This window comes from Haliotis rubra, unplaced genomic scaffold (genome assembly GCF_003918875.1).
Source record: "Haliotis rubra isolate DU_JTF1 unplaced genomic scaffold, ASM391887v1 Scf290, whole genome shotgun sequence".
In the NCBI taxonomy this organism is placed as follows: Eukaryota; Metazoa; Mollusca; class Gastropoda; order Lepetellida; family Haliotidae; genus Haliotis; species Haliotis rubra.
Genome location: NW_025766958.1, coordinates 308,680 through 334,447, shown reverse-complemented (window position 1 = coordinate 334,447; position 25,768 = coordinate 308,680). Strand labels below are relative to the sequence as shown.

General features: G+C 39.1%; 1 protein-coding gene across 1 annotated transcript in view; it reads right to left on the bottom strand.

The window, feature by feature from the left end:
• Positions 1-25,279, bottom strand: part of LOC124281935 (rhotekin-like) — a 49,268-nt gene extending 23,989 nt beyond the window's left edge. Inside the window, exons 1-3 of the mRNA XM_046717941.1 lie at positions 24,836-25,279; positions 1,472-1,665; positions 1,156-1,205 (exon numbers count right to left, since the gene is read on the bottom strand). Of these exons, the coding sequence (XP_046573897.1) occupies positions 1,156-1,205; positions 1,472-1,665; positions 24,836-24,991 (400 nt within the window). The 5' untranslated portion in view covers positions 24,992-25,279. The remainder of the gene's footprint in view (positions 1-1,155; positions 1,206-1,471; positions 1,666-24,835) is intronic.
• Between the last annotated feature and the right edge of the window lie 489 nt (positions 25,280-25,768).

Genomic DNA, 25,768 nt, shown 5'->3' with positions numbered 1-25,768 from the left:
AACACAAAGATATATTTGTACCATACTCATATTGGTCATGAGACTGATGACATTTGGTGCAGGTAAACAGTGATCATTATAATGTCCTCTCTCATCAAGCCGCAATGTCTGGACATAACATCAAGGGGATTTCTTCAGCGGTAAACTTATGGGTGAAAAGCTAAACAGTCGGGTGAGGAGCCAAACAGTCGTGAAAACTGTATCATTAAAGCAGCTTATCTCACAAGCCTTCCAGGAACTTTATCAGTGACTGGAGAAAAGCAAGGCAGACATTTTGAATTATAGGACAGGTTTTGTTTTATCTCTAAGACGAGCTTAATCATCAGAGCTGGTGTTGCTAATGCATCTGAGATCTTATATAAGTTGGCAAAATAGGTACAGGTTTTTAACAAGGAGTAACGAAAAAAAATCTAATTTGAATCAACCAATTTCACATTATGATCAAAATCTTTCTGGCAAAGAGTGAGTCAGACTTGTGTTTCTATGGGGTTTAAACAGCATTCAAAGCAGACTTATGAACCGTCTCTATGAACCGTTGAAAATGAGTCCTTGTGAGATGGGATGTTCAGACCCGAGAAATACTCCTGACTTCCTTCGTTTATGGACTATGCGTTACAGAAAGGGAAAGGACTGGTGGAAGGTAGATTGCTCATGGGCTGTCAGAAAGAGTAAGTACTTCAGTTTATCTTGACATTTAAGTTGAGAGAAGATACCAAAATAAAGCAAGTCTTAGACGCTTACAGCACTGGTATACTGCTCACAAACCAGTGAGTCAGTTGGGTTTTACGCAGCTTTTAGCAATATTCCAGCAATATCACGGTGGGGGACACCAGAAATGGGCTTCATACATTGTACCCATGTGGGGAATCAAACCGGGTCTTCGAAGTGACGAGCCAACGCTTTAACCACTAGGCTACCCCACCACCCCGCTCACAAACCAAGAATCGTAATTGGGTAATCCACTGCCATCGGATTGTGACAATGCTAAGGGATATAACTCTGCACAGCAGATTGTGACTGGATGGGTGGGTGTCTGGAATAGCTGTGTGGTTCAGAAATTAAGCCTGGAGAAGCCAAACCATTGACAGATGGGGGGAGTTTGGCTCCCTACAGTGGTCAGGTAAGGCAAAGGTTTCATAGAAGTTCTGGACTTACCTGAGACACTAACTTTAGCTGTGCATGGCAGCTGGTTGCCTTCCACCGATCTGAAGAAATTAATTACGTCGTTAATCAATCATTTCAACAGAGGATTAGTCAAGAGCATTAATGTTGTACATATGGAGTTACAATGGTAAAATACAACATAAAATTCTGATCCTGATAACTCAAAACTACCATTACCATTAGAACAAAAGGAGTAAATATTGACTTGTAATTAAAGACAGTATTATACCAGTCAACTTCAGACAATCTCCCAGACAATTTGAACATATGATCAGGGCATTTGAAGAAATGTTTTTTTCACACTCACTGATTTTTGCCGAGCACCTCGTCTGTTTTGCGTTTCTGCAGCTCATGCATGTACGCGTATATCCTCGTGTTGGAAGTGAGGAGGTTCTTGGCCGCCTCCAGCATCTGGGCAGGGTGTTTGGATGCAGCCAGCAACTTGGCTGTCCCCTCACGCATCTTCATCTCATGGTCTATCTTCTGCTTCAGATCGTGATCCTGCAACACAAATGGACACTTAGTATGCTTGAGTGTTATGAGCTATAGAAAGTTCTTTTTCTATCAAGAAGGACCTAAATTACAGTCACATCTTGGCCAAACAACATAGTGGTTGATAGTATGATCAACGTTTATACTGTCGAGGTACAATCCAATAACTACCAGATCCACATAAATTGCCTCCTAAAGACAACCAATAGAGTGCTCGGGACCAACCAGTATTTAAACCCTTGTTCTGACCCAGTATCAAGTTCTGTGATGCAATAGCAATGGGTGACTTTCCCAAAATATTAGAGTACATAATTTGATATGTTCAGTTATTTCTAAGAGAGTAAAACTTTATACTGACTGACTGACTTTTGGTTTTACGCCGCTTTTAGCAATATTCCAGCAACATCACGGCAGGGGACACCAGAAATGGGCTTCACACATTGTACCCATGTTGGGATTCGAACCCGGGCCTTCGGCGTGACGAGCCAACGCTTTAACCACTAGGCTACCCCACCACCCCCTCAAACTTTATACAGGATAAGGAGTGGATATTGTTCATGGAGGTAAAACCAGTACACAACTCAACATGTTCCAGGTGATAACACTCAACAGTGGACCACTCTCACTACAATTTGTTACAGCAGGTTGTGCTGCAACTTTATGAGGCTGCCATACATTACAACTATTCAGTTTTTGTGCATTGCATTGTGATGTGAATGCATAAAGTTATTGCGACCTTACGAGGTTACGAACAACTGGTTTTGCACATTGTAACCATGTGGGCCATGGCACTATAACGACGCACAAGTTCCAGATTTGACATGATGCTGTACAGATGATGATGTGACATCAGCCATTGACACTAATGTTAACCTTTTCTCATTAAATGGTATGAGAGGATCAGAACATGTAGTAAACATATTTCAATCAAGATATGTTTTTACATCATTCTGACCCACATTCGAGCAATTATTAAAAATTCCATTTTGTTTCATATCAGTACCCAAAGGCAAAATTATGAGAGAAATGTTCTGTAAACCAGCTAACTGATAGGTTTGGGTTTGGTTGTTGTTTAACGCAGAACTCAGCAATATTCCTGCTGTATGTCAATAATTGAGTCTGGACCAGACAATCCAGTGATCAACAGCATGACCATAGATCTACGCAATTGGGATATGATGACATGTGTCAACCAAGTCATCGAGCCTGACCACCCGATCCACTCGTAGATATACGAGTCAATATGCAAATTTTTATTTTGGCAATTTACAAAATGTTATAGCTAGTTTACAAATGGACTGAAAATCAGTCCGAAGAAAGACTGAATCAGGCTGAAAATCAGCTCATTTATTTTTTCACAATAACAAATTCCAAATACTTTAAATTTTAATTTCATCACCAAATATTTAGAGGATTCATAAATTGCCTGTGATTGAAAATTTACACACTGACGTATAGCCGTGGGGTTACTACAGGGTCCCCCTGGCCAATTAGAACAAGCCCAACAAGCAGAACAGCCTATTCATGTTCCTACCAGTCAGTATGCAAAATAGTTTCCAGTGAGTGAGTGAGTGTGGTTTTACTCCGCTTTTAGCAATGTTCCAACAATATCACGGCTGGGGACACCAGAAATGGGCTTCACACCTTGTACCCATGCGGGGAATCGAACCCGGGTTTTCGGCGCGACAAGCGAATGCTTTAACTACTAGGCTACCCCAATGCCCCCAAAATAGTTTCCAAATTTAGCTATGCCTGAAAATTACTAGCCCACAATATAATTCACTGGCCCAAAAATTTGAATGTGGAAACTAAGCAAAAGAACAGAAATAAATGAGAATAAGATATTGTTGGCATGAGCCGGGTTTCATCATTAAGCTGCTAATATGATGAACATTTTTATGAGGCCAAATCTGCGTGTTGTAAAAGTGTATCATAACTTAACTAAACGGAGAGAGTGATATATTTACAAAATGACCCCATGAAAATTCACTAGCCAGTGGGGCCAGTGATTGTGGGGATTTACTGGGCCGGCTGGATTTTTACAAGCCACGAGCTAGCGAGCCAGTGGCTATTTTGCACACTGCTCACAGTGTACATCAATATTCAAGCGAGGTGACTGGGGTAACTAGAGACTAAGGCTTAGTCTCTGAATATATATAATTTTGATAGTAACAAACAAGCCCATTTATATTGAAAAGGAGCCCTAGGGAGACCAGAGATTCAGAACCTGAGGAAATCTAGACTTGCTTTATTTAGGGCTTTAGCACTGCAGATAGGGCTTGGCAGTAGGGAAATTAATGTGGTTCAGGGACTGTGAGACAGACTAGGGTAACTACACAGTGTCCTCCTAGTCCACTAGAACAAGCCCAACAAGTACAACAGCCTGTTGTTTCATGGTCCTCCCAGTGTATATCAATATTCAGGAGATGTTGTGTGTGTCAACACCCAGGTGTAACAGCCTCCAGCCAGACTAATCAGTGGTATCAGGTGTAAATACCCTTTCATCCCTGGACAGTAGACAGGACAGGCAAGAATGACCACCACTAATGACCAGTGTTTTGCCTAGCAGGTGCCCCTCCCTGTAATAAGGGTTGGTCTAAGCTGTCATTGTTGTACTGGGTACTGGTATAATCTCAGTGCTGATTAGATTGTGAGTAGATGGTGTCAGATCAGGCAAACAGGAAACTTACAGGATCCGGTTACTGTTTGTTTACTTTGTTCAATGCACAATAAACTTTGAACACCATCCAGTGTGCATATCAACAATTCATTTGCTTATTATACAATGTTTCTAACACTATATTTACATTTTGAAACACCAAGGAGTTTTGGTTTAAACATATTTATTTCATGAAAAAAGCAACGACAGAATTTTCATGAACTGGATTGGTCAAAAAGAACTTATATGAAGACTGCTCCAATATACATAGATATATGAAACAGTTTCATGACAAGAAAAGATGATATCTAAAATGAAAGTAGATGATATGACATGTAGTCGGAAAATTAAAATCATGATGGTTGTATACATTTAAGGAGTTTTGATGTTGAACTGTACAGAGGACATACTCCAGTGTTCACGAATAGCGTCTGACCCTCTGACATATCTGGTGGATTCCCAACGGGTCTGACAGACGTCTACAACCCACCGGCCCCAGTGTTGGACTGTATATTTCACAATGACTTTGACTGAAGTTGTTATATGTGACATGTGACACTTGTTTGCAGTTTATAAATCTTATGTTTGATGATAATTTCAATGCCAATTATAACAAATATTAAATCTGAAAAGTGTGTATAATTTTATTCTGTGGGTCCTGTGAATTTTCAATGGGTCAGACAGACATCTGAAACTTACAGGACCCATGTCCTGTTACTTGGAAACACCATTCGTGAACACTGATACTCACTGAAATCACTGAGGACAAACTTACTTTACACAGCATTTGTTGGTACCTTTCACAAGGAATAAATTTACATTTTCACTTCATTTGAATAAATACTTAAATTTAACTAACACTGAAGTTTTGAGAAAATATATTCCTACCGATAAGAGGACTGGACGGCTCTTGGTTGGTCCTCGGAATTTGCATACAAAATGAAAAACTTCATCGTCATCATCTGAACTGCTGTACGACATGATGACAGCCCAAGGACAGCAGAACAGTGTTGGTTTACAATGTCCTCATAAGTTAAACCATTTCCTTCATATAATCCGATGACCACCGATAAATCCACAAATTGCAACAGAATCAAAATCCAGAGATGTCTTCAATATACAGACCGGTAGAGATATAATGTTGTGTATCATATCAAATATTCACAGTCAAACAAAGCACATCCGACCCAACTGGAGTGAAGGAAATCACAACTCCACCTGATGGTATCATAAGTTGTGACCAGAATAACGTCATGGGACAGCTCACTGCACACTCTCATTGGCTTGAGGGACTCTGCCAAACTGTCAATCACTGAATAGCATTGTCTTTAACCTTGACAACATTAAAAATATTAAGTGAATTAGGCTGGTATCCCATTGACATGATGTGGTTGATAAAGTCCAGGTGGAGAAATAGTCCAACAATCACCAGCTGTGTAATTCACGTCACGGTCTGAGCATCACTTCCTGTGTAGCAATGGACTACTCCCAGTAGGAATTTATGCTTCACTGACCAACTCCTTCACATTTCTGATACAGACCAAGCCTTATACAGGAGATACAATAAAACTGAACTCAATAACCAATTAAATTGAAAAAGAAATATCCTACCCAAAATTCAACCGAAAAGAGTAAGCTTCATGGGCTAAAATTAACACTATATTTAGAATTTGACAATACTCTTAAAACAATTAGCACAAATTTTCATCAAATCTGAAAAACATCTGTATTTTCCTTTAAATTATGTTAAATAAACAAGACTAAGCGAAATGATTTTATGAAATGAAAAAGTCATAATTTCAGAGAAGAGAATCGAAGTCCACAGCAGCATTTATCAATGTTGTCATTCCTAACTGTAATATGGCAGCCTGCCTACTTCACTGACAAACTCCAGTAATTGACAAACAGGTCCCTCATTGCCTGCTGTGAAATGCTCCAGCATGTATAGCACCTGTAATCTGGTTAGTAGCATAAGTAAGCCAGTAAGTAACCCTCGTTATCACCTGTCTCAGTGACCAGTTCAACTTTGACCCAGCACATGACTTGTCACATGACCTTGGCCCCAACAGGAGGGAAGACTACTGCAGACCCCAAGTACTCTGGTATTGCATACAGGAATGGTATAAAACCAGTTATCCAATATAGCTTAATTTCATACAAAATACTGTATCACTGGTTTAACACATGGATAAAAATCCAATATGAAAAATCAATACTCACAGGGAAATATGAAGATAAAGCTATTTTCTGACAGAGACTGTTCTATGTTCTCATGTAATTTATTTTATTTCATGATTTCTATAATTAGGTCAATATAAACTATAATTTGGATTAGAGATGTGAACTTATTTATTGTATGTTTCATAAATGAATTATTTACCAAAACATTATCAAGAAAAAGTTGAACAATGGATCTCTGAACAATTCATCTGCTTTTAGCATAATTTTTTCAGACACTATTTAGAGTACTCCCTGACCCATATTCAAACAGTAAAACCACTTCCTTTATGAACATAATGAAAAATTCAATTTTGTTCACATTTCTTTCACAGAATCTGAATAGTTCATTCCCAGCCACGTTGTGTAAGGTTATGTTATGTCTAGCCAAGTAACTAATACAGCTCCTTCACAGGCTCTTACAACTCCCATTCAGACTCCACTTGGTTCTGCTGTAATCAGCTTAAGGCAGCCCTACAAATGATGTAAGGCGAATATCTGAAATCCAGGTGTATGCTGAACACACCCACTGACTCACCTGTAATTAACCAACTAATTAGACAACTCCTAAAATATTTGAACAAGTGCCCCTCTACCTGTGCACTCGACACACACAGTGATATTCCTGTTTGAGAGGTTTTCTTTCAGTAAACACTCCTCCATCGTTTTACCGAGTAAATTTGACAAACCTAAAAAACAGATATGGACATTCATTCATTCAAATACAGAAAGATTTTCATCAATAGTTAAAATGTTCTGGAAAACAGGCCATTCTCCATGTGTAACTGTGTGATATAAGAGAAATATAAACATCAAAACTTCATTCATTTCAGGATATACTTTGTATTATATCTTAAAAAAGGGACATTTATTTTTAAATAGGATACATAACATACACAGGGAGACTTTTTGTTCTTTCGATATTCAGTCAGCATGGGAATTACTATCTGTTCTGCTGAGGTTTTAAGCCTGCCCTAAAGGTCAGTGAGCCAAAACATTTATGCTAAATGTCATAACACTGACCTTGTATGTTTTTCTTTGGAACAGTAGAGCTTGCCTAAGAGAATGTCTACACCTTTCATGTATTACCCACCTCTCCTGTCAGTGCAATCATTTAGCACTAACTAGAACACAACTTTTACCTTAAAACAATCAGTAAATTGCATGAGAAAGGGTCCATCATTTAAAAAACCTAAAACAGGCATTCCTTGCCTTCTGCAGTGATTCATGCACTCCTATGTTAAAAACATCTCATGTAACACTGGTACAGATCCCTTGCACTTAGATATATTCCATCTATTTCCAAGACAAACTTCAAACTGTTTCGCATTCAGATTATTCATATGGGTTAGTAATTCAGAGAAATTCTTTGACATCACTTCAATGATATTTCCTTACATAACTTTTCAAAGTTTCTGCAAAGAACAATTGTTCCCAGAGAGAGGTCTGGCATGCTTTGTTTGCAAGACAAATGTTTAGGTGACACAAAACTTGCCAAAGGGGCACCTGTCATAGCTATGTCATATTTTTATGCAATTGTCTTCATGACTTGTAAATTGACTCAACTTTTTTTTATCACAACCATTCTCATGGAGGTCCCACAGATGGCTCCAGATATTTGTAAGCGCAACAAACTTTGATCTTGTGATGTTGTATGCAGGAATACTCTGCTAGCCTGGACTTCTGCGATATTTGTTATGGAAGTCAGTTGGGTTTCACACTTGTAGAACATGCAGAAAAGTAAATATATCAAGCCTGATGGTAGAATAGCGTACATAGGCCGAAGTGACACAACAATTGGACATTTGCAAACCTCTGAAAAAGGATGTGGTGATGACAGATTACTACATGAACTGACTATAGACTTATTACCCATTGCATAGCGAGGAATAATTTGGTTTAATATGTGTTATGACCATATGTATGGTTATGACTAAAAAGTGTGGGGATTTCACCACTTTTGGGAGAGGAGAGTATTATTCATGCAGCTAGGGCTTGGCACTAGAAATCCACCATACTGTACAGGAACCAAACTGACGGCCATCATGTATCGGCAGTTCCATTGGAGCCGCAAACACATTGTGACGGAACTAATTGCAGCAGATACATCAGAGAAACGTTTCCGAGAGTTGATACTGAAGTTGTTACTGTTACAGACAGGGGTCATAATCAGCTGAAGGAGGTCTGACAGGCTGCAAGCAGATGCCTATTCCAACTGAGAAACATCAGGCGTACATCACTGAGACAAACATTAGCTAATATTGGTGCGGGAATCAGTAAACACAACTCAGACAGTTTTCATCAGAGTAAATTGACAAAGGTTTCACGAATCCTACAGGTTAAATAATGTGTCAATATCATAAACAGCTGAAGGATCTTTCGCATATGAAACCAACAGATTTAAATGAAACCACTATAATAAATATTGTCAAAGATATGCGAAGTTAGAAAATCTGGCCAACAGAATATTTAAAAAAATATATATTAGATTTTATGTTACTTAAGAAAAAATAACTCCACTCAGACATTTCTACTGAAAACACTTCAGGAGGATTTGACAATTTTTTCCTGAATCATTCCTTGAAATCAAATACCATATAAGAAACAGATAACACATTGTCCCACGCTATTCATAAATTTGCTCTCACAATAAAGTATTTGTACATGCTGTTTACAAAAGGAAGTTCTTATGAATTTGTCCAGCCATTAAGTCCAAAATTGGATCAATATTTAGACAAGGGAAACTGTGCCTCGAAACAAGCAAATATCAAGAAGCATGTTTATCGAGACAGATTTTTATGAATTCATCAACAAGGCAAAACAAAACAACAAAACTTTGAGTCATGGGACTCGTTGTCCTTAGCTGCCCAAGGCAGATGGGTTTGAGACTGAATGATCCACTATAAACTAAAGTATTAATCTTGCTGGAAAACAAGTAACTCATTTATTCATTCATTCATTCATTCATTCTTCCTTTCTTTCTTACTTTATTCATCTATTACTTTCTGACATAAACAGTCATCAAAACAGGCCCAGTTCACTCGGTAGTGATGACAGCTTCTGTTATCATATGTCAGTGAAAAGTATGTAAATACTGGAATGGTCGAATTTCTTTGTGTTAACAAGGAACAGAAATGACAGTTAGGGCACTGATCCAAAGGGAGATAACTCTACATGGAATGTGATCAACTTGATTTGGGACAGATTTCAGCCATGACTTGTTAACACAGGAAATGATTCATAGAAACTACATCAATCAGTCTTATTTGATGTCAGCTTCACAGATTACAAGTATCCATTGTGTAAACATGTTTCCACTCTTTATCAATTCGCTCTGCTGCCTGTATTTCCTGAGTCAATGACTCCAGTGACAGGGGAAGGCAATAATTCATTGATTTATGTGTCAAGAACAGATTCACTTCACTCAAGTTTTCAAAAATAGGATGATTTACAAATACCCATTGATAAAGATTTAATACACAGACGTGGGTCATTTGATCAAGTAAGTACAGGTGTTGACGTTCTTTAGAAATTCTGCCATATTTTTAATTCAAACGTCCCAATAAAAACCTACCGGTACCACATACCTTTTGACATATGCATCTCAATAAAACAACAAAAATATCGTCTGGGTTTTTCACACAAAGCCCCTCTTCAGTTGCCCATATAATTATATCATACACAGGCAGTAACTATGAACACAGGACTTCAAATGGCACGACAGTCGGAAACCCAGTCTCTAAGGTATCTGTCAAGGTAGTTACCTAGCATATGCCAGTACCACCTGCTACAGTCTCACTTGAAGACTCTAGTCTAGAGAACTGGTTTAGCCCCGTCACATCTTGGACACATGCCTGCAACCCTCCACAAGGTCCTCATGACAATATTATCTCAAGTTCATCCATCTTCAAGTACCTCTACAACCTCAACAAATGACACTCATCATGTTCACCCACAAATAGGTGCTGAAATTCCTAGATCTATGAAACTTTTGATTTCCCCACCTCTTCAGAACTCAGTGTACATTTAGCTTCAAATAAAGTCTGGCATGACGAATGCATGACGAATGGAAAAAAAAACTTGAATGTGAAAACAGTTAGAGGAAATCTGGAGATGGTCTCATAAACATGATTGGGCTTAGGGGAGAGTCATGTAAAATGAAACAAACTTTGAGGAGGGTGGCAATAAAAATAGGATTTTTAAACTAAACCATCTCTTCTCTATCGGAAGTGATTATGGTTTAGGGACAAGCATTTAACGAAGGCCTGCAAAAAGATGACAACTTTTTTAGACAGTAATAAGAAAAATTCCATTACTATAAAAGAAAAACACTTCAAATAATTATTTAGTCAATCATTGTTGAGTTGAAGTTTAGGGACTTACGAAAACACTTCTGGAATTATCAGAAGATTGACACAACCTAACAATTCACGAACAAAGAATGAATGTAAAGGAACCAGGTATTTATTCGGGACAACCGTTAGAAAGTGTTCAACTGTATATGTTTAATGTCTCTGCTAATATATTTATTGCAATCACTATCATTAACACAATATTATTCACATTGGGAGACATATTGTTGAACTACATTACGCACACTTGCCTGACAGTACCAGCTGAAAGTCAGACTACCTTATTCATAACATGTCTGCAACATACAAATTGATGTATAATGAAGCCGAGTAGAGTTGGGTAACAGAAAGACTATTTATTATTTAGCTGGCGACTGTGTCTAATTGAAACTTGTGCCACAGGCTCTGATTATGGAATTCCTTTGATGAAATATCATGTTAATGTTGATTGGTCAGTTCAACAAAGAAAACAGAACACAAATAAATAATTACAAACTAATCCTCTTAGTCATCCAGACTAATTTTCGTTCTTATTCTGTTGTCATGTTTGAAATATTTGAGACATCCTACATAACATTGGAAGTGCATCTTTACCATAATACATAGAACATATTAATACATGAAAACGCTCACAAGTTATACCAGTATTAAAAATTAAGAATAAAAGTAACTTTAACAATACAGACTTAGAGGTATATTACTAATGCAGATCCCCCTTAACATTGTACTGCAACAGTTTCCAGACTGGGGCTGAAGACACTATGCATTGCCATCACATTAAACTCAAACTGAAGTGTGATGAGTTATTTCAAGCTCATCATTCTGCTTTATCCTTCTGCGGAAGTTTGTATTAAGCTGGAAAATCTAAAAATACATAATCTGGCAAACATTATTCCAATTGATGATTTATAATTGTTTGGGGCAAAGCATCAAAAGATCACAAATTTGTTTTGGTTTTGTCAAAACACTGAAGCATAAGACTGCGATTAACATTCAATTAAGATATTTCCTGCCTTCCATCTCGTTGCAGAAAATGTCACTTAAATAGGCACAAGAAGTTATCCCAAGTATTTCATTGTCCTGCTTGTTTCAATTCAAGTAATGCTTATGGCAAGAAAGGCAGAGAGTCAAACTGTTCCACTTGTGGAAAACAAACATGGCTGCCATTGTTAGCATCTCAATGAAACTCCCCACACAACTACTTCCACAGTGACATTCTTTTGTTTCCCAGGCCTTCAGATGACCAAGTCCATGTGGTGATGGTTACTTGGAGACACAGGATATCACACATGGAACAGAACATTTATGGACTGACATTTTATTGCCTTATGAGTAATTCTCAACCTTCTCACAGAATGAAACCACAGGTCATGTTTGGTTGAGAGGAGAGTCAAACTGAAATAGATCTGTTTTACCATGTGTACTCAACCTATTGCTCTTTGACAAAGAGGGACATAAAAAGACTGGATGGGCTTCCAGATTATTGAGCCAGAGAGTGAGTAACTGAGTTTGGTTGAATTCTTTTTTTGACCAGTTATTTCAGTTACCTGTAAAGAGTGAGTGAGTGAGTGAGTGGGTGAATTTAGTTTTATGCCACACCCAGCCTGTAAAGATGCTGTATCTGGAGTGAGGGAGTGAGTTGGGTTTTACACCACTTTAAGCATTATTCCAGCAATATCATGGCGGGGGACACCAGAAATGGGCTTCACTGGAGAATTAAACCCGGGTCTTCGGCATGATGAGCAAACGCTTTAACCACTAGGCTACCCCACCGCCCCTGCTTTATCAGTATGATGTAAAAGGATAGCCTGACGTGATGCAGGTCTCAGACTTTTACCATTATAATGTAATCCACAAGCATGGGTATAATGCTGACAAACCAAGAAACATAGTGAGGACTTGAACCCAGAGAGAGGCTGGACTCTGGGACAACTAAGGGACATAACTCTGCACAGCAACTCATAGAGGCCTAGAGAACATTATCAAGAGATGATTTTGTTATGGGTATTCGTTACAAGATCAGTCTTTAATGCATGTGGTATTAACCATGAATTCATTATTTATCAAACATATTTTACCATGAGTGTTAAAATGTTAGGACATGGGTTAGGATTCAAATATCACACTGAATAAACTGGTACAAAATTCCAGACTGTGTGTGAAGGCAAATAGCTGGTACATAGCTACATACCCTATCTCAGACTTCAAGCAGCAAGCATTTTGTATCTACTGTCAATATTTTTCTTCTTCTGAATTCCCTTAAAATATATATGTTGTTTTAGCCAATGTTTTTCAAGTTACTTAAATGAACAAATATATAGACTGTAACTCTTTATGCATGTAATTTCCTTGTGGAAGAAGTACCATTACATTTCTGTATTCCTGCTTGGCAACACTTACTAACCCTTTATCGGTTCCCAAAACTGTTTTTTATGGCAGTCTGTACTAGCAATCTTGTTTTTATCCATATTACTTCCAGATGTATTTTGGAATGTACGTCTATTCATATCCAGCACGTTTAAACATTACTGTTACATTCCTGGTATTTAAAACTACTTTCCACATCAACCTTATATACCTGCACTAACAGGATCAATAGTTGCTGCAGTGCACACTAAAAGAAATATATCCCCAAAACTTAATACACTATCAATCTTCTTGCAATCAAATCGCTCTCAGGATATCAGCGAACAAGAGAGGATCTTGCCAATCACTATTTTATCACTGGTAATAATGATTCCAGGTAGTGCAGAACTATCTGTGGGGCCCACAAAGCCAGAGGGGGCACCTGCTTAAACTGTTACTCTCTGACACGGTGTCTACTTCACCATCAACACAGGCAATCCTGGGCTGGGAAATTGCTGTACAACATCCTTATATTTAGGACATTCACCTGTGTTCTTGAGGGGCATCCATGTCATGTTAGCTGGGAGGTGTAGAACCTCCCTATGTTTAGGATGTTAAAGCCTGTGTTCTTGAGGTGCATCCATGTCATGTTGGCTGGGAAATGGGTGTACAACCTCCCTATGTTTAGGACGTTAAAGTCTGTGTTTGAGGGGCATCCATGCCAACTTGGCTGTGGGGAAACCCCTGCTTACATGGACCTGTGAGTCATCAGCTCTGCCAGCGTGGCCAGAAATGATGGCAGTTAAAAAGTCCACTTCATCAATGATGCAACAGTTCTGCAATGCTGGCAGTAGTTATACATACTTGAAATAGCTTCATGAACCATTCATATACACACACCAATGAGAAAGTAATTACAAGCTCATTAATAGGGAGGGAGTCTTGTTACACTCATTTCTGAAGTACAAAGTATGTTATGTATTTTTTTATGCATTTGTGTCTGAAGTTATGTACTTTTATTAGCATGAGAAGTCTTCTTTCATTAGGATGCCATTTCAAAAATATGTTTAGTAGTGTTCATTCAGTGCTTTTACATTAATATTATTATTCTAAAGTGAGTGAGTTTTTACAATATTCCAGCAATATAACAGTGGTGTGACACCAGAAATGAGCTTCACACATTGTACCCATGTGGAGAATCGAACCTGGGCCATGAACGTGACAAGCAAACATTTTAACCACTAGGTTACTTCACTGCCCCTATTGTAAAGAAATAACCGGGGGCAGCCAATACAATAAACTAAAGTTATAACAAACTCAGGATTAAATTTAGTTCATTATAACCATAGTTCGTTATACACATTTTGAAAAAAACAACAAGAAAAAAAAAAATCAACCAGTGTGCCATATATGTTTTGTGCGTCCTGTGTCCATTATTGACACTGTTTTCTGTTATGGTCAATACACAATGACCACATATAGGGAATCAAACGTGATAGTGTCACAAGCTATTGATTAACTCTTCCTCGTTCAGTTGTAGTCACAGAAATATCTTGTCTGGGAATCTACCAGTCAGTCTGCCTATTACAGCCAGAAACAGCTTCTCCTGCATGCATATCTACATCTGTCATCAGATTTATGTGGGTCTATCTGGCTCCTGTTTTACAGATTGGCGTATTTATAAAACATACTGAACCAAGTCAGACTGGGAAGCATCAACCTCCAGCACGGAGGTGCTGTCACAACTCATCAAGGGAGATAACTCCAACCCCCACAGCTGGCGGTACAATCTATTAAATAACAAATATTAGCTATATATAGCCTGTTTAGAGATAGTGAGTGAGTGAAGCTAGGTGTCAATTCTGTGATACTTGATGTTAGTGTGGCGTACTGGTTACTATGGGAAGGCAAACCGTTGGAAGTCCCACACTTGAACACAGACTAAAGTAGCATGAAGATGGAACAAGCCCAGGTCCCACCAAAACATCCTGTCATATTGCAAGCACTTGAAAAAAAGCATGGGAGCTGTGGACCCAGGAATTCCCCTGGGAGAGCCTTGTTTCAGCTTGGACAATGAGACAGGTTTGTGGTTCTGATGTAAGAAGGTGTGGCACATTTGTCAGATTGGTGCACACATGTGGAATCAATCCTGCAGGTGGCAGATAGGGGCTACTCACATCAACAAGAGATGGACACCACCTGTCCAGCCAGTCTCAAGGAACCTCTCTCTCTATAAAACCCAGTGCAACCCTGAGTTTCAGAGACCTCTCTCCCCTCCTCAGTGCAACCCTGTGTCACAGAAACCTCTCTCCCCTCCTTAGTGCAACCCTGTCTCAGACCTTTCTACCCTCCCCAGTGCAACCTTGTGTCTCAGACTTCTATCCCTTCCTCAATGCAACCCTGTGTCTCAGGGACCTCTCTACCCTCCCCAGTGCAACCCTGTGTATCAGAGACCTCTCTACCCTCCCCAGTGCAACCCTGTGTATCCGAGGCCTTCATACCCTCCTCAGTGCAACCCTATTCTCAGGGACCTCTCTACCCTCCCCAGTGCAACCCTCAGAGACCTTTCTACCCTCCTCAGAGCAACCCTGTGTCTCAGGGATCTCTCTACCCTCCCCAGTGCAACCCTGTGTCTCAGGGACCTCTCCACCCTCTCCAGTGCAACCCGGTGTCACAGGGGCATCTCTAGCCTCTAGTGCAACCCTGTGTCTCAGGGGCATATCTAGTCTCTAGTGCAACCTTGTGGCTCATGGGCATCTCTAGCCTCTCCAGTGCAACCCTGTGTCAGAGGAGCATATGACTCAGGGGCATATCTAGCATCTATAGCAACCCTGTGGCTCAGGGACATCTCTAGCCTCTAGTGCAACCTTGTGTCACAGGGGCATCTCTAGCCTCTAGTGCAACCTTGTGTCTCAGGGGCATCTCTAGCCTCTAGTGCAACCATGTGGCTCATGGGCATCTCTAGCTACAATCCCCAGCGATAAGAAACTCAGAAATGGAGGTAATTTCTGTTCTAGTAAATAAATGTATACATCATTCTTTCCTCATAGTTAGTTAGACCTTCTACAAACAGTAAGGTGAAAGTCACTAGGTCATCTCCAAATGCTGTCAGATATCAGACTCACAACATTAGAATAAATCAGATACATAATGTATTCACCCACCATATCTCAGGCAGAGGGCATTGTTCTACACACATTTCATGCTTAATTATACCATATCTATGACAACTTCCTCAACCAGCATGCATCCATTTGTCAGTAAGTAGGAGTCTAGTTGTCATGGGAATTGTCTGACATGTTGAAACAATTCCATTTTGAAATATGCCCTTTGTATTATGCTATGTCATCCTATATACACCATGTGATTACTAAACAAGGTCATTAACCATGAGTAACATAACATAACTGAGTGAGTGGGTATGGTGTTATGCCGCTTTTAGCATCATTCCAGCAATATCATGGCGGGGGACACCAGAAATGGCTTCACACATTGTACCCATGTGGGGAATCGAACCCAGGCCTTGAATGTGAGGCATGGACGCCTTAACCATTAGGCTACCCCATTACCCCCATAAAGTAAATTCAGTCAAGGTAACTGTTGTAAATGTTGACTTATTATAACATTACACCATTTTATTTTTCTTACAGAACACGACCTACCGGTAATGCCATATTTCCAAGTTCCAACCCTATCAAAGACTTTGCTTCACATAAACCCAACCATGCAATCAGACTCAGGTTTTAGCATATTTGAACACTGCTTTTTCCATGAAGCTACCCTGCTACACTGAATAAACAAAGAGCAAATCATTATTTTATTTGTTAACCATTTATACATTAGTATGGCTGTTCATCAAAATGCCCAGACAGTTAACAGTTGCCAGTCAATCTGGAAATCTCCACCAGAAAAAGCATTAATGAAATGCTAATGTCGAATGCTAATAACTATCAAAGCAAGTGCACATTCATGAAATGGAACAATATTTGTCCAGCTGACAGGCCTTCTGTCACCACACTGGAAGTTGGCTGACACAGCCACCCACTAGCTAGTTTACTACAAACTGTCAATGTTGTGGAACCAATAGGATGACAGGAACTACTCTATGTGAATAACATTATAATGTAAATATATACATTGGGTTACGAACAATATTCTTGTTTTTAATTTTTTTTCTTGTGACAACATTTACAGCAAGTGGTGGTGTGACATAGAGCCCAAGTCACAAATCAGTAAGTCACGGAGAGTCCATGGGTGAGTGAGCATGTTGGTAGCTTGACTCCTGAGAGTTTCTTGGATTTCAGTCGGGCCCACAATGAAGGACATGTGGCACATGTGGTCTCACCTTAGGCACTTGGTCAAAATTACCTCTGTTCAACCAACAGTGAATGGGTACCCAGTGGGATAAGTCATATGACTGTTAACCTTCTAGTGTCTCACAGGCAGCTTGGGTTAACCTGGGTAATATTGTCTTAGTGTCTTTAACATGCACACATGTCTGGATACAGGCACTTCATAAATGTCCATTATCATTATTTTTAAGTAAAGGTGAGTGATCCTGTTTCATGTTTTAGTCAGTAATATTCCAGCATTGTGATTATCACAGATGCCTGTTAATAAATTAATCTGAACCAAGCAGACCAGTGGTTGATAGTATGAGCACAAATCCAAACCATCTGGGCACGTTGACACACAGTCATTCAAATCATATATATATCACTCAGACTGACAGTATATTATTCAGCAACCTCCTCCTCACACCAAACCATGCACTATTTCCTTAACAATGCTGATTTAGGGCCAGACAAAGAAAGGTAAGGACATAGCTATGGATACATATGACCCAAATTGATGGATCTACCTGTAGACAGAAACATGTGTACTGATCACTCACACCTGGTGAAATGGTTACCTGTACCTGACGACGTTCAAGGTATGTTTCAACTTCCCTGCATGGTTCAACATTAGCAGCAAAAAGCATAGCTGTAACATCCTTTCAGTAATCATGCATAACAGGTGCTTGAAAAAATTATACTCATAAATTATTTTTTGAGATCAAAAACTTGGTGTTGCTTGATAAACATCTTTAAACCACATGAGAAATGAGTAATGTAAACATATTTGTGTTAAAGTGGTTTTTTCTTTTGTCTAAGAAGGATATCACATGTTTGGACTTAGTAAACTGTGAGATGTTTGACGTAGGCATAACTGAACGATTGCTCAAATGTTTCATTTCTTGCTTGGCAGAATGATTTCTGTAATTCTGAAGTTGATGGTCCATTTAGTTTAACCTGGCCTGAAGGACTGAGCCAAATATTTTTCTGTTTGGCCAGGTAACCTCATGTAACAATTGTCCACATATAAAGATAAAGAAAATCTACTAAGTGACTGAGTTGGGTTTTGTGCAAAGTGAGCTTGTTTTTTGGTCTCAGTATTCCAGCAATGTAATAGTAGGAGACACCAGAAATGGCCTTCACACATTATGTCCAAAATGGGAATCAAACCCATAGTTTTATGCCACTTTTAGCAATATTCCAGCAATATCACGGAGGGGGACACCCATGGGGAGGGGGAATCGAACCCGGTCTTCGAGGTGAAGAGCAAACGCTTTAACCACTAGGCTACCCCACAACCCGATGATGTTGTGACCAGGGCAATACGCTTGGTGAATTTCATAAAGAGTAAACCTTTAGTGCAGACGCAACTCCAGCGGGTGTATGATTTATTGCAAGCCTAATTGCTGAATCACCTCAACTCCTGACAGGGGCACCTGCACGATATCAACTACAGAAATTTAAATCTTGAAAAAAATCAACCGAAACAATTACCACTTCCAATTAATTCCGACTTGAACAAACCACACACAGACTCAGATAGAAGGAGAAACCATGCCACAGTTAATGAGCAGGAATACAGTTTCTCAGCTCCGCTACAACGCTTTCTTGGCACTGGGACCAAATGGTATATTTAGAAGGTTGAATAACACAGATTCTTGACTTCCCAGTGTTAAATGTATATAAGTGTAGCCTTCAAACCCTCCACCATGCATGCTTTCATGGTAACTGGTCTGAAGTTGTAACTGTATTGGACTTGACAGAAAGAAGGCAACCCACATGTATTACCAAATATTCTTGTTTCATTGTTGATTTGCTGATGGGCAAGGATTCTGAACATATGTATGTCAACAATAACCTTGAATAGCATTAAGGAATTCAGGATTTAATACTGGATGGATTTATACCACTATCAATATTTAAGCAAAATCACATGGAGATTATGGTGAAGAGTAGGACCTTAATCTGTCTCGGTCCTTGGCTGTATTATTTTCCTTTCTGGCCAACGTTTACTATTGTGCTTAACCCCAAATAACAAAAGTCTAGATTTTCAACACTTTCTGGTTCAGTGAGTGAGTGATTGAGTGAGTGTGATTTTACGCCACTTTTAGCAATAATCCAGCAATAACATGGCAGGGGACACCAGAAATGGGCTTCACACAATTTATCCATTTAGGGAATCGAATCCGGATCTTCGGCGTGACAAGCAAACACTTTAGCCACTAGGCTATTCCACTGCTCCCTTCTGGTTCAGAATCACTGCAGCTGATTTACACTTTGAAATTTAGTAATTCATTTCTATGATATAAAAACAAATTTTCACTATATTAACATGGTGAGGACTGTCGTATAATTTGGTGTTACAGTATGAGCTTGTAATGGCGGTGTGTCATTGTGTGTTGAGACAATTGGTCGATGCTCTTGCCATCAATACTGGTATGCCTGGTCCAGACTTATATTTGTTACAAGTGATACATCAAGTATTGATGACTGTATCATCAAACAACACTGACTCCAGTAATAGATCACATTAGACATGTCAGGACAGGCCGTTGTATCCATGAAGATCAAGGTCTACTAATTTTTGTAAATCTTTGTAAACTTTAGCACATATTAGATGGGATGAATTTCCCTCCTTGTGCAAACTCCGAGCATGTTTTGGGTGGAATATAACTAACGTTTGGATTGATTGATTGACAGCTGACAGTAAGGAGGAATGTCTGTGGAAAATTGTAAGATTTTATAGTGTGAGGACATCAATTAGACAGAAATAACAGTTATGATGTAATAGAGAAGTGTATTTGAAGGAATTATGTAATTCGCATATCCTAAACACTTGAACTTAGCTACTGAGAAAGTAATAAACTTTACACCATGATGTGGAGCAGATGGTTGAGAAACTTGAGGGATTGGCAAATTGTGTCTTTAAAAAACATGGAACAGATTTCAGGACAGAGACACTGGGAGACTCTGACTCAAGTTAAGGATTGGCCTGTTCATTAATTTTATCTCTTCACTCCTTCAAAAGTTGAAGGCATCAAGGAGAATATTATGAAATAGTTATGTGATTGGCAATGTTGAGCCTCAGTGTTGCTGGCAGCCAGTGTTAAGGATATATTCCAAGAGCGATAAGAAAACAGATTAATCTTGGTGACTCACATCCTGGCAACAGGTAATATTCCGACTACAAAAATTGAACTCTTTCCATAATACATGGAACATTATGGTCTTTGAAAGCTGTGGAGCTATGGGTCCGTAAATAAATCATTATTTTAGTGTGTATCATTACAAACACAATTTATCACATGTGTTATTGGACTTTTCCTGTCTGTTTTTAATACACTTGATAGTGCCAGGAAGGGGATTCAACCCTAAAGACAGAGTGAGTATGGTTTTACGTCGCTTTTAGCAAAATCATGGCGGAGGACACCAGAAATGGGCTTCACATATTGTACCCATGTGGGGAATTGAACCCACATCTTTGACGTGATGAGCAGACACTTTAACCACTAGGCTACCCAACAGCAGAAGGACAGAACTACTATAGAGGGAAATTTATCAAATATTAACACATATGAATCAAAATCATATTTGTGATGAGTAACACTAATTATTAACTAAATAATGGCTCTACATCTCTCAATATTAAGTTGGAGCAAATCAGCAGAGTGACGATAATGATTTGGGCAGAAAGACAACTTTGTTTATTGCCAAGCTATGAAATACCCTGAGGAAACACATTTTTCTAAATGTTTGAGATGTGACTTTAACAAAAAAAATCTGTTCAAAACAACCAGCAGAGTGATGATTTGGACAGAAAGATAAATTTGAGAATGTATTGCAAAGCTATACTACACCCTGAGGAAAATCATTTTTCTCAATGTTCATGAGACTCGATTTTAACAACAACAAAAATAAAAAAATGTGTTCTCAAGTGCACATAAATGTGAGGTCCTCAAGCATGAAGGTGTACAGTCAACAATCAATTTGAAGTGTTGGTCTTTGCAAGCATGAATGACAAATATTATCATCATTACAAAAGAGATTTGAAGTATCTGCCACATGCTCTCTCGCCCCTTCAATTGATGTGGACTAAGGTAACATTTATACTGGGACAAGATGAACCTGCTTCAGTGGGTGTGATGCTGTGTTGAGGTTGTGAGGCTGTGAGGGTTGATGACTGTGACACTGACACCCTCAACACAAACACACAGTGATTAGATCATAGCTCACTTAGCCTGGTGTGAGTTTGTGAACCAGTGAAGAAGTGCATGAGTGAGTGCAATTGATTGATTGATTGAGTGAGTGAGTACGGTTTTACGCCGCATTTAGCACTATTCCAGCAATATCACGGTCGGGGACACCAGAAATGGGCTTCACACATTGTACCCATGTGGGGAATCGAACCCGGGCCTTCGGCGTGACGCCCACATTGATCAAGGTTTAGATGAGTTCCTGAAAAGAGTCTTAGCAATATTCACTCTGTATCATAGTGTTTGCCAACAACTTCTATCTACTTGCTTGAACATTAGCATCTTTTTAATAATATTTTAGTCATGACCTACAAGCTTACAAGACTGAAAGGTATGTCGCTATTAAAGTTTGGTTTTCAAATCAAATGGTTTTAGCCACAAAGAGCCAGAGATATTTCAGCTGGGGAATCCAACCTGGGTCTATGGTGTACCACGAATATACTTTGAGTTAGGCTAGGCCCTTTTACTCAAGTTTTCTTGGTTTGTCATGGACTGGATATTTGCTGTGTTATCTCATTTCCCAGATATGTATGATCTGACCTAGATACTATGGTGTGCTGGCACTGATATCTTTCATCATGTAAAGACAATATGAAGTACAAACAGTTTTCACACATTGTTCTCCCATAAACATGATAATGAAACAAACCACACAGGGAACCAAAACCCACTAAGCAGCTGAACTAAGTTGTGTGCCACTACTAGTTTCATGCCATATGCTTTTCTGTAAGTGTAATGCAAAACAACAACTTTAGATGTCCATATGTGGTGTCAATAACATAATGGATCTAGAACCATAACCATGACATACTGCCAAGTATGCAGATAGCTAAGGCCAATAATCACAGACGGTGCTGTGTGGAGCTGGTGAGTCAAAGTGACACAGAATCTAGATGCACCATAGCAATGGTAACCCAAGACTGAGGGCCTGGGTGAGATATGTGTCTGTATCAGGCTTACAATGCTGATGGATACCAACACTAACTACAACCAACACATCCTTCTGACACAATGACAGCAACAATATCCCTGTCTTGGGCCTCAAGGTATCATGGTGTGGCCCTTACTATGTCTGTCTCTCAACATGTCTTTACCGTGAGACCTATGACAAGGACCATGGATGTGACCGTAGTCAAAGACAAACACTGCATTTATTTGGATGGATATATTTGTCCTTAAAGGCTTCAAGTTAAAACAAAATTTAAAAAGATTTTTTGAAAAGGAGACCCAGTGAGATGGTAGATTCAGAACCTGGGCTTTGCCATTGCAGATAGGGCTAGGCAGAAAGGCAAATACATGTAATGAGGTTCAGGGAGTAATAGACTACAGCTTTACTAAAGTTCTGACTAGGATTACAAGAAATGGTATCCAACCAAGCTGGTCCACCAAATTCTCCAGGGGCTGATATAAGTGCCCACTGAGTTTAATGACCACAGCCTCTACTGGTCTGTACAAAGATCTCTTGATGGACAGCTACCTTGCTGGAGGCAGGTCAGACAAACACTCCACCTGTCAGCCTCTCTCACCACTCCTTACTGACCCAGGTGGGGTAGCCAGATTTGTCAGATAGACCAACATGTGGAGCAAGGAATCAAAACTGTCCAAAATGCAGGTCTTTCGACCCAAAGTGTTGGTCTCTAATTTCAGCCATACAATATTGGGAAAATCTTAGTAATTCTCAACACCCATGGCTTTGAACCTTATCTTCAGATTGTAGTGTATCTGGGAAATCTTTACAATACTTGACAATGTCATGACCAATACTTGACCCTCAAAATTCAGACCGTAAGATGTTGGGAAAATCTTAACAATACTTGACACTGTCATGACCAATACCTGACCCTCCAACTTCAAACCGTAAGATATTGGGAAAATGTGAACAATACCTAACACTGTCACATGTATGACCCAATGATCAGGGCTGTACCTTCAGGCTGTATTGTATTTGGATAAATTAAACAATAACGACAAACTCTCATGTTTTAGCTCATACTTGGCCCTATAACTTCAGGTGGTATGATATAAGTAATATCTAAACAATACAGGCACACTGTCATGTCTTTAAACCAGTGACTGTGTCTCTAACTTCAGACTGTACAGTGTTTGCAGAATCTAAACACTACAAGCACACTGTCATATGTTTGACTGGATGCTTGGTTTCCAGGTTCAGGCAATACAACATTGGGTTAATCTGATTCCTGACACAGTCATGTGTTTGACCCATTGCCTTGGGCCTCTTAACTCAGGAAAATGTATAAAAAAATTCACTGCTTTGATCATCGTTAAGTGGGAAGTGAATGTTGTCCATGTCTTTTCAGAAACCTGGTAATGATTTATCATCATAAATTGTTATTGACAATTTGTGTAATTGAAGAAAAGATTCATACTTAATTTTGAACATGGCTGAATTAAAATAACATATTATATTGACATAACTGCACTTCAATATTAGTTGAAGTACATTTTTGTCAGGAAAGTTGAATTGTAGTGTTTCTTCATTAGCCAAAGGAATATTATGAAAAATAAGATGTTTCAATACTATTGTTTAACAACGCAACTTGATTTTATTGCTCTGCACAACCACCTTACATAAATGCATTTAAATGTTGTATATCTTAACCAAAAAATTCAAAAGATGTCACAAATCACAAACTGACAGGCACATGGCTTTCTGCTGTCTAAACTGACATCTTGAATATTACAAAATATTACTTGAGCTGGCTGACTGGCAGAAAAAGCATGAACCCATGTATTTCACTGAAGTGTATATGAATATGATTGTACAACTTAGACAGTAATAAAAAGCAATATCACCATGGGTAACCATAGTAACACTAATAATAGATGTCATAATCATACCCATATGGGTAATCAAACCAAACACCTCTTTTTTTCCGTGAAGGAATCACTAAACTGATAACTATATTGATGATTGGTTAGTGAATAACCTTCTGTGAAATGGGCCAGGTTTACCTGCCTGCTCCAGGCATGGGGCAGTAAAGGTGGTTGGCTTCTTACCTGTAGACTAGATGCCAACTGGCGGTAGTAGAATAAACTCATATCCTCAAGTATAATCGGAGGAGAAGTCGGTTCTTCTTCCCCAGCCATTCTTAGTGACTGGGAGCGACCGTAAAGTGAGCGATCAGGAGCTCCCATTGGTAAACGTTTATCCATGAAGAGAATGTGGACACTTTTATCCAGCTCCTGCAATAGTTCCGTAAATATCCCCTCACATGTAGGAAGCGGGCCAATGAAACCCTCACGCAGCCACAAAACAAACAGTGGGCTACAGCTGACGTAGGTAGGTAAGCTGGTTGTGTGATGTTAGACAATACTGCTACAATGTATGGGAAACTACCCACTTCTCAGGCTGGGGACTCGGTGGCAGCAGTTGTCGCACAGTGGTGCTGCAAGTCCTAGCACTTGGGTGTCAGATGTGGGATAGTGTGCTGAAGCCAAATTGTATGGATGTAAGTTTTAGCTGGAAAACATTACTAGGTAATTGTCTCATTGTTCCTGTTTCATGACTTCCATGTGTAGAGGACAAGTACAAAATAACTATTAGAATGGTAGGACTTTCTTAAATTTTGTTTCTTTTTCAAGTAAATGTATGTACCGTATTACTTAATCTTCAAAACTATTTCTGACTTATTACAATCAAAAGAGCAAAGCTTTATAGGAAAAGTACCAAATAATTGCATGATATCTCTTGATACATTTTACTTCAAAGTCTATTAGATTTTAAAGTTGTAGACTCTTACAAAAACCTGATCAAAGATAAATAACTTTGACAGTTTATTTTGTAATCAATATGGCTGCCAGGAGCAGACGACATGCTCTCTCAGGTGGATTTATATCTGTTATAATGATGATAATGACTGTATCAGTTACCTGTGGCAGTGTTGTCGGAGGGGTAGTCATTCGTCTGTGTCACAGAAGGGTTATACCTAT